This window comes from Plasmodium yoelii (assembly GCF_900002385.2).
Source record: "Plasmodium yoelii strain 17X genome assembly, chromosome: 2".
NCBI lineage: Eukaryota > Apicomplexa > Aconoidasida > Haemosporida > Plasmodiidae > Plasmodium > Plasmodium yoelii.
Genome location: NC_036174.2, coordinates 391,000 through 403,301, shown reverse-complemented (window position 1 = coordinate 403,301; position 12,302 = coordinate 391,000). Strand labels below are relative to the sequence as shown.

Genomic DNA, 12,302 nt, shown 5'->3' with positions numbered 1-12,302 from the left:
AAGGAAAAAAAAATGTGTAATATATATTGGTTATATGTTTATGATAATTACAACTATTATTACAAAAATAGGGATAGGAAAAATGCCAAACTGAAAATTTGTTATTCTAATCAGTTTATGCAATTCATTAACCAAACATTAAAATGTGGCTAAAACAATATGGCACATATTCATGTGCGGTTTGTATGTAAATAAAACAATACATGAAAATAACGTATAAACCAAATGAAAAACAAAGGTAAAATATAGAGATAGTGGAATATAATATTTATATGTAAAGAAAAAGTGAACTAGAACTTATAGATTACATTAATAATATTATTATTGTATAGCTGATGGATTTTTAAGTCGTCTAAAAAAAAGAACATTATGTTGATTTTTCAAATAGCAAAAATGATTCCATCCTGTACTCATTGGTATTTTGAGATAGTATTTTACATCTAGTTCATGTAAGAATGGATATCTTTCATTTGAATAACAATCATAACCATCATTTCGTTCTTTATTATCACTATTATGTTTTTTATTGTCAAGAATTGATTTAACTTTATCTTCATATAGTTTACTTACTTCAATAGCTCTATAAATATATTTTTCATCTTCTGTTTTTATAAGATAAACAACTGGACCAAATTGTGCAGCATGTTGAAGATTAAATAATTGATGTGATAATAAAAAGCTTTCATTAACTGAATGTACAGGTTCTAATAATTTCGAAAAATCTGGTGCATCTAATATTTTTTCAAAAAAAGAATCTTTTTCTCTTTTAAATTTATTCATTAAATTTATTAATTTTTCTCTAGTTCCTAATACATATAGATCATTATTAGGTTTATTTATTGGATGTCGTTTTTTTATTATTATTTTATTTTCAAAATCATTTTTTTTATCAAAAAATTTACATATTTTATTATGTTGTTTGGTTTTAGGGGGTTTAGAATAAAAATCTTCAAGTAGTTTTACTTCTGCTCCATAAAATTCATCACTATCATCTATTTCGTCTAAATCACTAATAGGATGAAGATTCATAATTTCTGATAAATTTGGAAAAGGTACATCTAAATATTTTTGTTTAGATCTACATTTATTTTTATATGCTTCATATTCTTTATCTCCTACTACATGTTTTGCATGTCTATACAAAAACAATCTATCTATATAATGATATTTTGTTTCTTTATTTTTTGCATTTTCAACAATTTTATTTAATTTACTTTTGCTAATATAATATTCGCTATCCTTTTCCAATAATTCGTCAATAAAATTTAATTCTCCTTTTCTTTGAATATTCGAATAAACGTCTTTAAAAAATTCGGTGCTAAAAAGGTATTCTGCATCATTCTTCAAATTGGTTCCGTCATGTCCATTCGAGTTTGCGCTATCAACTTTTTCTAAAATTGAAAAAAATGAAAAACATTGAAAAAACGTAAAAGATGGAAAGGGATAGAAAAACGATGAAAAAATGAAAAAATGAAAAAAATTGAAAAACATTGAAAAACGATGAAAAAACGCAAAGTTGCGCATTAAAACTCACTCTTTCGAATTCCTTGGTGATTGTCAAATATGCCATCATTTTTCAAGAAGCAATTTTTAAACCATGGTTTTTCTTCATTTTGGTCCTTTGCATTTTTATTGACATCTATGTTTTTAAAATTATGTGAATTATTAGATGTATTATATTGTCTAGCCATATTCAGATCCATATTATTTTGAAAATTAACAGAATTTCTCATATTATTCATATATATGCTATTTATAGAATTAGAATTAATAACATCACTATGTCGACGTGTGCTACTTTTACAATTTTTATCGTTTTTATCGTTTTTATCGTTTTCTTTAAATCGTTTATTAACATAAATTGAATCTGAATAATTATATTTTTCATGTTCTTTTTCAAACTGAATACTATGTCTTCTTTTTAAAGAATTTGTTATAGTATTCCTATTTGGTTTATCATTGTGGTTATTACTAATAATGTTTCTATTGTTATTATTATTCATTAATATATATTTATTTTTTTTAATTTTTTCATTATTATCATCTTCTAATTCTTGTTTTTCAATATGATTCATATCTGTGATATAAGAATATTTATTTTTTATTCGACACGAATTTTGCATCATGTTATGTTTTTCATTTTGTTTAAATTGCTCATTGTCTACTGTTTGACAATTATCTTGTAATATTTTTTTTACATATTTATTTTCAATATCTCTATCAAAATTAAAACTAGAAAATGTTGATTGAGAATTAACATAAATTGGAATATTTTCTCGAAACGTATTTAAACTATCCATATTTTTATTTCTAAAACAATTTTCACTTTGAGCCAAATTACTCATTATAAATGATTCGTTAAGATTTACTGTAGAACCTACTTTATTATTTCCAGATAAATATAATTTAATATTTTTTTTATCTTTAACATTTTCTATTCCATTTGAATTATTATCTTCCGAATATCTACTAAGATAATATGCTTTTTTATTTATATTAAAAAAATTTTCATTATCTTTATTCCCACTTTTTTCTGTTTTTTTTTTTTCAATAGTTTCACTAACTATAGATCTTAAAACTTCACTTTTTTTTATACTTTGGTTAACACTATTTCTTAACTCTCTTCTATTTAAAAGTGGTGAATATTTTTTGTTAGGATATGCTAAATTTGGAGAACATTTTCGTCTTTTAGTTATTGAATTGTTAAAATTATAATTTAAATAATCATTATTATATTTTTGTATTACATTTCTTTCATTTATATATGATACTGTACATCTTCTTTTTTTATTCGCAGGTTTATTTTCATCATTTATTTTATTCGGAGCACTATATCTAGGGTTGAATATTTTGTGAATGCTCAAATTTATGTTATAAAAACAGTTATTATCGCCAGGCATTTTTTATCTATTTTATTTTGTTTTGTTCTATTTTGTTTTATTTTGTTTTGTTTTTTTTTTTTTTTTTTTTTTTTTTTTACAAAACCAAAACAATACACAACACAATTAAGGCTGTATTTTACTTGACTAAAAAAAATAAAAATTTATAAGCATTCGATAATAACTATAAGACAACTAATTTTGTTGTATAAGAATAAAAAAAAATATAATAAGGCCTCAAAAATAAAGGCCAATTTATATGGTATTAAATTAAAGGGATTTCCTTAAATTGATGTTTATTTGTATTTCCCTTTCAAATAAACACTTAATTATACCATATATATATAACTGTATATTTTCTTAATTTATTATATTTTTTTTTTTTTTTTTTTTTTTTTTTTGTGTGTGTTGGTCTTTTACATATTAAAATTATATCATAATTTTCATTATGAAATAATTCCTGTAAAAAAATTTTATATATTCTTTTTCTTATCTGTTCCTTTTTATTTTATCTCTCTCTCTTATTTTTTATTTTCCCTTTTTTTTTTTTTTTTTTAATTCATTTTTGATATATATAATATGTACACATTTTAAAAACCCATGTACACTAAAGTAAACCCCAAATTAACAAGTTATACACAAAAATGATTAAATAAATATAAAAATAGTTTAATGAATAAATGCACACAACAATTTATGTGCATATAAAAAATACACACATATTGGAACATATATGATATACTATATATAAGTGTTCATTTATGGAATGTTTTGGTATGTCCCATTTTTTTTTTTTTTTTTTTTTTTTTTGCCTTATTATGATACTAAATGCACTAAGTAAAAATAAGATTAAAAAAAAATGAACATATCAACAACAATATGGATATATTAAATTTGTATTTTTAAATAGGGGATATGTAATATTTTGATTGTTTATAAATTTTGTGAAAAAAAAAATATTCATGTAAAGTATTAAAAATATTCATGTAAAATATTAAAAATACTGTGTATATATTAAAAATACCGTGTATATATTAAAAATACTGTGTATATATAAAAATACCGTGTATATATAAAAAAATATTTATGATAATAATTGTATAAGTGAAAAAAATTGAAGTAAATATTCAACATAACGAAATATATAAAGAAACAAAAATTACACACATATATACAGAATGTTTATATGTTTGCATAAATATTATTATGTGGCAAAAATGTTTGAAAATTAATATACATAATAAAATAAGCAAAAAAGGAAAGCGAACAAAATGAACAATCACAAATATACGCAATTAATTGTGTTAGCATACAAGACGATACATGTATAATACATAAATAAATTTACGCATTCTTAATGTTTGCTATTTCATAAAATTTATGCATTCTTAATGTTTCTATTTCATAAAATTTATGCATTCTTAATGTCGTTATTTCATTACTTTTTCTACCACACCCATTGTAGTATTGTTATTTATACCAACCCTATAGTTATATAATTTTTAAACATTCAAATCAACAATTAAATCAGTGGGTATAATATTATTAATATCGCTTACAATATTTTTGTCCTTATTTTAATACTTTATATAATAGTCTATAGTGAAAAATGAGATATAATATAAAAGGAATAAATAAAAATAAAAAAAATGATGGAGACAAAGATTAAAAGTAAATGTATAAATTACCAAAAAGAATAAAAAAATTTATATTTTTTTTATTGTGTGCAAAATTGGTAAAGATCATTTATCAATTTTTCAGTTTTATCATTATAAATATTTTAGTAAAATTCTGTTCTTTTGTTCGTTCTTTTCAACAAGCGATTATACCGCACAGCTATACTATAATTTATATTATATCTCATATAATTTTTTAGGGATTATTTTATATTGAAAATATCTCATTTTAAGTTATCTAAGTGTATCTCTTTTATTTCAAAAGTTCTAATTACCGGCCATAGGAATGGTTTGCTTCATTTGGTATATCCATATATAGAGGCACGTAATATTTATATATATACATATATATATATTATTTTTTTTTTTTTTTTTTTTTTTTTTTTTGGGGGGGAGGGTATTTAGCTAGTTGTACTTAATATATTTATGGAATAGCGATTTTAGTGAAAATAAAATATCTACAAAAATTAATTTTATCAATTGTTTCGAAAAAACAAATGACAGTGATTAATTAATTTTTTCTTTTATATATAAAATGTTGCACATTTTGAAAAAAGCGTTTTCAAGTGTGCCTGTAGAATTTCATGTTAGCCCCAAATTTTCGAAAATCGAGAATGCAGCTCAATTAGTTTCTCTAAAATTCCCTGGTAATATTATTTATGTAAATGAAGAAAATGCTGAAAAATATAATAAGGATATTTTAAAATATTTTAACAATAATATTCTAGGGTTTGATACTGAATTTATGATTAACTTTGATGAAAATTGTAATAATTATGAATATTTGTCAAAAAATCGAAAAAAAAAAGCGATAGAAGAAATATCAAATATAATATTAAATAAAGAGACAAATAAAAGAATAACTAATTTAATTTCAGATCAAGTATGTATAAAAAAAAGTAAGAACACAAACTTTAATAATAAATATGTTGAGATATCAAACGAAAATACTGATTATAATGTCGACACTTACATAAATGCTACTAAAAAAGGATGTACAGTTAAGGATAAATTTAAATCTATACAAACAAATGGCTATATTGATAAGTCAAGAAAAATTATAGAAAATAAAAAACTATGCTTAATTCAATTGTGTTCAAATGATATATGTTTTGTTTTTAATATTAATAATTTAAATGGAGAAATTCCTTTGTCTGTTAAAACAGTTTTAGAAAATAAAAAAATAATTAAAGTGTGTCATGATATAAAAAATGATCAAGATATGTTTTTAAGTAAAAATATAAAAATTAATAATGTATTTGATTTATATAATTATTCTATTGATAATTATATATATCCACCTTCTTTACAAAATTTAGTAAAAAAATATTTAAAAAAACATTTAGACAAAGAATATAGATTATCAAATTGGTTATGTAAAAATCTAAATGAAGAACAGATCATGTATGCAGCTAACGATTCCTATGCTTCAAGAGAAGTTTACATATCTTTAGAAAAACAAAATAAAATTGACCAATCTTTTTTTATTAATTTGAATAATGAAAATTGCTATGTTAAACATAATGAGGTTAATAAAATTTGCTTAAATGAAAATCCAGAATATGAAAAATTATCTTCAAAAAATAAAATTGTCCAAAATGACATAAACCACGAAATGATAAACTATAAAAATAATGCCATATTTAATAAATCGTTACAAAATGAAAAAGCTAGCCAATGTTTGCAGTTGGAAAAAACATTTGACGATAAAACGAAAAACGAAAGTGGCAAAATTGGTGAAGCCCCAAAAGAAAGTGACCAACTTTGTGAAGCCCCAAAAGAAAGTGACCAACTTTGTGAAGCCCCAAAAGAAAGTGGCCAACTTTGTGAAGCGCAAAAAGGGTATGGATATATAGAAAAAGATAAATTATATATTATTAACAATTTAAAAAATAAAATAAAAGTTACTTGTTCAAAAATTAATAATATTTCTTTTGTGGAAGAAATGCATTATTCAAATGGGTCGTATAAAATTATTTTGGGTTTAAAGAATGTTGAAAATAATAGTTATTTAATTAAGTTGCATTCTTGGAACTATGATCATGAGATAAAATGCTGCAATGAAATTTTAAGCTATATTCAAAATATGACTACAATTTAAGATATGCCAAGTTAAGATGTGCCAAGTTAAGATGTGCCAAGTTAAGATATGCCAAGTTAAGATATTTTTTTTGTGCATGTGTGTATAATCAAGATAAATTTATTACTGGAAAAAAAAATAATTATAAAATAAAAAATCCCTATAAGCATACACACATATTTGTTTGCATCCCTATAATATGCTATACATTAAATTTGCTTATTTGTAATTATGGTGTGCTTTGTAATCACCTTTATATTATAACGTTATTAATTTTTTAGTTTTTTAGTTTTTTTTTCAATCCTTTTGTTTGAGCTTTTGTTTGAGCTTTTATTATTACATTTTTCATTTTAAATAAAAAGCTAGCCGAAATAAAATTATATTTTTTTTTTTTGAAAATTTAAAAAAAATATTTACTTAAAAAGTTTTAGTTTCCAACAGGAAAATATAGCAACAGCTATTCATGTATATTTAATGCAAAAAAAAAAAAAACGGTCAGGCAAAAATTAATTAATTTATGCACACATATTTTTTTTAAATTAAAAGCAAAAATGATTTTTACTTTTTGAGGGGTAAGACACTGAATAATTCAAAATACAATCATATATAAAATTCGGAGTAACAAATAAAGGAAGTTTTTTTTTTTTTTTTTTTTGGTTTTTATATGTTTCTTGTAAACAAGTATAAAAACTAATTGCATTTGAATCTTCTGAATTATGTATAATCACATAATCTGCATCAATTGGATCTGACACTAAAACGCCTTCTCCTAATTTAATTAATGTTTTACACAAAAATAATGGATCATAATAATTTGATTGTTTGATACTATCAATATTAAAAATATAAAAATATTGTTTATTAAATAATCGATCATGAGCTAATTTTTGTCGTGTGTTAAAACTTTTATTATTGACTATAAATTCATTTTCTGCACATATATTATTCCAAAATACATCACTATATTCTGGCCATTTGTTATATTTTTTTAAAATAATATCAAGAGCATTTTCTTTAAGCATATATACATCACTAACTAAACTACATAATATTGCAGGGTCATATAAATCTAAATTTTTTTTATAATCATTAGGAACTATGCAAAAACTAATTTTATTCCATTCATTTATATCACTTGGCATATCATATATTTCTATTCCTTTAGTTCCGGCTCCACTTTTTGTCATACATCCTTTAGGGTCATATGCATAATTTGGAGGTTTAAGTTTTTTTATTTTATTTAATTTATTATATATTATTTCTTTATAATAATTATTTGCTGCACCAACTAATTTTATTGTATTTACTAACTCTCGACCTTCATAATAACTTGCGTCAACATTTGGTTGTAATTCATCAGAATAAGAAGAATCTGTATTTTCATAATAAACCTTAAGTTTACACATTTTATCATTTGTCTTTTTTTTTTTATTTACAATTTCTTGTGATGTATTATCATAATTTCTTTTTTTTATTATTTCTTTTTGTTCACCTGAACTGTTCATATTTATTTTTCCTAAATCACCATCAACTAGCTTTTGTTTTGAAAATTTAAAAAAATCATAGTAAGAACAAATTTTATATTCAAAAAATTTTATTACATTGACATAAAAAGTTTTAAAAAATTTTTTTTTGACTAGCCAAATATTTTGTTCTTTATCCCAATGAAATAAATTTGTTTCTTTTATTTTTTTAATAACTTGTTCATTATATGGTAAAATTTTTATATTTAATGTATCACTTTTTACAACATTATTTATTATTATATGTTCTATTTTAAAAATATTTACATTTTTTATATATTTAATGAATTGGGTTTTATTTTTTTTAACAAAAGTTTCAAAGTTATATTCTTCTTTTTCTTCAATTTTTTTATCATTATTATTATTTTGTGTCACTGATTTATTTTCTTTTATATTTTCATTTGGGCTTGTTATTTTTTTATTTATGTCTTGTTTTTTTTCATTGTTTCCATTGTTTTCATCATTTTTCAAATCTTGATTTTTTCCAATTTTATCACCATTTTCTATTTTCCCTTGGTCTAAATTAGTTGGCTTATTATTCCCGCTATTATTATGTACATTTTTTATACTCGAAAAGTGATGAAACAATTTGCATAAATAATAAAGAACAATATCACTAACTGTTCCCCCCAAAAATATTGTTAATTTTGATATTTCAAAAATATAAAATAAAGGTATATGCCATACTTTCTTTTCGTTATCCCATTGAGCATTTCGACAATTAACTTTAAAATAAGATGTAATAATTTTATTTTCATTTGTATATTTTAATTTTAATATTAAGTATCCTTTTTTATCTGTTATTATATCATTAAAATATTTATTGTCATATATAATATAATTATATATATTACTAATATCTATATTTATCCATTTTTCTAAATTATTATTATTAGTAAAATCATCTAATATATTATTTATATAAAAATCAAAATTATTTTTTTCCTTTTCATTTATGTACATGTCTAAAAATATGTCTTCTATTTGAAACATGTTTTCCAATTCCAGCAAGCTCTTACTTATTTTTTCTGTTTCAATCTTTTTAAAATAGTGTATACGGACAAACCCATCCCTTTCCTCGCTTTGGTAATATTTCTGCAACATTGCATAAGTAGGGAAGATCTGTATTTACTACTATGTATAAGGGTCATGCAAATGTGAGCATACAAATGTGTGTATATATTTACTATACGATAAACTAGCGAATGGTTTACTATCTTGCGTTTCTGTTTTACACTAATTTCATTTTTTTTATATTTTCAGCCATCCCTTTATTTGTTTCGCCTTTTTTGTGTTATTAACTATTTTTTCCAAATATTGTTTTAAATTACTATTTTTATGAAAAAATTCAAAATTTTGAAAAAACTGTATATTTATTAAATATAATTTTATTATTGTATGTGCTTACAATTTTTTTTTTTTTTTTTTTTTTTTTCTTTCTTTTATTTGAACCCCTAAATGGTGAATATTTAAAAAAAAAGATGAAAACATTTTGTAATGACGTATATTTAAAAAAAAGATGAAAGCATTTTGGTAATGATGTACATTTCTTTGTTCTGCTGGTACATAAGCATAGTTACATTGCACACTTTTACACATTTGCAAAAAATAAAAAAATTAAAATAATATATTTTTCTTTGTATATTTCAATAAAATATTTAAAAAAATTAATAATATATGAATCAAATTTATTTAATTTCCTTAAAAATTTTGTATTATATAGAAAAGAGCTATAAACAATTAACAAATACCAACAAAAAGAAAAGAAAGAAACAATAATATTTCAAATATTTAATCTGATGCAAAGTTAAAAAATAAAATCATAAAATATTTTTCAGCCCCCACAAAATGAAGATATAATTTGTTCAATTTTATTATATGTCCCCAAATTCAAAGTTTCAAATTGGTTAAAATAACAAAAAAGAATCACACATACTATATGTATAGTTTTGCATGTATATCTACTTTCATATTAAATTTTAGCATTTTATTTAAAGCATATTTATAATAAATTAATTATTAAATTTTTTTTGCTTTAAATATATTGTAAGCTTGAGCAAAAAACAAAATTTAAATTTATTTTTAATTCTAAAACGTAAAGAATAGCTAAATGAGTAGCGTTCATATTTTCTTGTCTACCGTTTCTATAATCTTCTAAATATATTTACCAATTTAAAAAAAAATAAATTTCATCAAAAATATACATAAACAATAAAAATACACTATTTTGTTAATAATATTTATTAGTTATTTTCACTATCATCAAAATACGTTAACATATTAATAAAAACGCGATAGATAATGCGCTTTTATTTCTAAACATATATAACATTTTAATGATTTATAAAAAAAAAAAAAAAAAAAAAAAAAAACGATCAAGTATAATTCGCTTTTGATATTATTTATATTTTAAATGAAACCGAGACATATGGATATATTTCCTCGTCATTTTCATCGGAACGCTTAGCATAGTTTTTTCCAATTGAATCAGTAGTAGAAAATATATCATATAATTTTTTTCTAACTTTTTTTTCTTTGCTTTCTCCATTTATTCGGATACTAAAAGAAGCAAAATTTGGAGGTACCCCAAATCTTAAAACAGATTCACAAAAAACTCGTAAAATATTAATATGAATAAATGCAATAAATACATCTGAAAAAGCAGCTAAACACATTCTTCTTAAAAAAGTTTCTTGTCTTATAACTTCGGTTTCAATTTTTGTTCTAGATTCCATTATATTGTTATAATGTGATTCATCATATTTAAATGGTTTAACAATAAAATTTTTATTTTTTGCGTTTTCAATAAAATTATTTACGAATTTTTTAAAAACAAAAACTTTCCATAATGTATTTCCATCCTTATCAATTAAATTATTGAATTGTTTTGTTGATCTAGGCACAACATATTGTGAAAATTTTTCATAATTATTCACCCATTCATTTATTAAATCTTTTGGAACATATGCAATAACTGTAGTAATATATTCTGTTTCCATAAAATCTGATTCACTAACAATTTGTGGTGTTAATATTTCATTTAAATTTTTATGTATAAAATTATTGGTATCATGTTTTGATATATATAATTTTTTTTTCTCTTTTAAATCATTTAAAACATTAGATTTTATCTGAATTTCATCAGAAAGTTTTGTTATATTATTAATTATAACGTCAATAGTATCAATTAGAGATCTGTTTCTAGGATATTTTGCATCATCCCAACTAAAGCGTCTAATATATTGATCTATATTTATATGTTGACGTTGATATATTATTTTTAATTCTATATTTTCATCATATTCTTTAGCTATTTTTTCTATTTTTTTTAAACATCCATATGCATAACTATCATATTTTTGTAAATCATCAGCACATTTTAATAAATCATCAAAAGTGCAAAATTTTAAATTCGTCGGAACATCTAATATGTTTGTATCTATACATACATGACTACCTAATAATCTATTTTTCAAAATTGTATAAATATATTCTCTACTTGTGTTATCACCTGTTGAGCAAGCAATAAACAAGCATATTGGCATTTCATTCATTTTTTTTTTTTTTTTTAATATTTTTTTATTATATTATTCTTCATTTATATTTTAATTAAACTTTGACATATTACCCATATAGTTTTATTTTTTTCAAATATGCTAATATTACTTTTTTTTTTGCTTTTCCACAATTTCCAAAAATAAAAAGGGCCCTTTTTATTCCGTTTTATTATTTTCAATTATTTTTATAATTATGCGATAAAATAGCTACGCACTGCTTTGCTAATTGATAATATATTTTAAGTTATATAAAAAATAAAAAGCAAAATAAAAAGCAAAATAAAAAGCAAAATAAAAAACAAAATAAAAAGCAAAATAAAAAACAAAATAAAAAATAAAAATCTACTTCAACATATCTTCGCATAAAATAGTAAACATTTGTGCAATAGTTCGATATAGTTCGATATATACATACAAATGGGCAAAAAAAATAAAAATAAAAAAATAAAAAATATAAAAATAAAAATAAAAATAAAAAAAAAATAATAAAAAAAGAAAAGAATGTAATCAACCATGTATTGCCTACATGCTCGTAATTTATGCGTAGCACAAATTATACCAAAGAGAAAAGAAATAAAAATGGGAAA

At 21.5% G+C, this 12,302-nt stretch overlaps 4 protein-coding genes across 4 annotated transcripts; 1 reads left to right on the top strand and 3 right to left on the bottom strand.

Annotated features, from left to right (window-relative positions):
- Nucleotides 1-321: 321 nt before the first annotated feature.
- PY17X_0208900 (uncharacterized protein) lies at nt 322-2,900 on the bottom strand (the record flags this gene model as incomplete). Its single annotated transcript, XM_719510.2, has 2 exons — nt 322-1,391; nt 1,535-2,900. 2 exons carry the CDS (start codon nt 2,898-2,900, stop codon nt 322-324), a joined length of 2,436 nt encoding a protein of 811 aa, XP_724603.2.
- A 2,190-nt stretch (nt 2,901-5,090) lies between these two features.
- PY17X_0208800 (ribonuclease D) lies at nt 5,091-6,656 on the top strand (the record flags this gene model as incomplete). Its single annotated transcript, XM_722513.2, has 1 exon — nt 5,091-6,656. One exon carries the CDS (start codon nt 5,091-5,093, stop codon nt 6,654-6,656), a length of 1,566 nt encoding a protein of 521 aa, XP_727606.2.
- A 518-nt stretch (nt 6,657-7,174) lies between these two features.
- Nucleotides 7,175-9,262, bottom strand: PY17X_0208700 (conserved protein, unknown function; the record flags this gene model as incomplete). Its single annotated transcript, XM_721190.2, has 1 exon — nt 7,175-9,262. The coding sequence occupies one exon, from the start codon at nt 9,260-9,262 to the stop codon at nt 7,175-7,177; it is 2,088 nt and encodes a 695-aa protein (XP_726283.2).
- Nucleotides 9,263-10,560: 1,298 nt separating this feature from the next.
- On the bottom strand, nt 10,561-11,712 carry PY17X_0208600 (V-type proton ATPase subunit C, putative; the record flags this gene model as incomplete). Its single annotated transcript, XM_721191.2, has 1 exon — nt 10,561-11,712. One exon carries the CDS (start codon nt 11,710-11,712, stop codon nt 10,561-10,563), a length of 1,152 nt encoding a protein of 383 aa, XP_726284.1.
- Nucleotides 11,713-12,302: the final 590 nt, after the last annotated feature.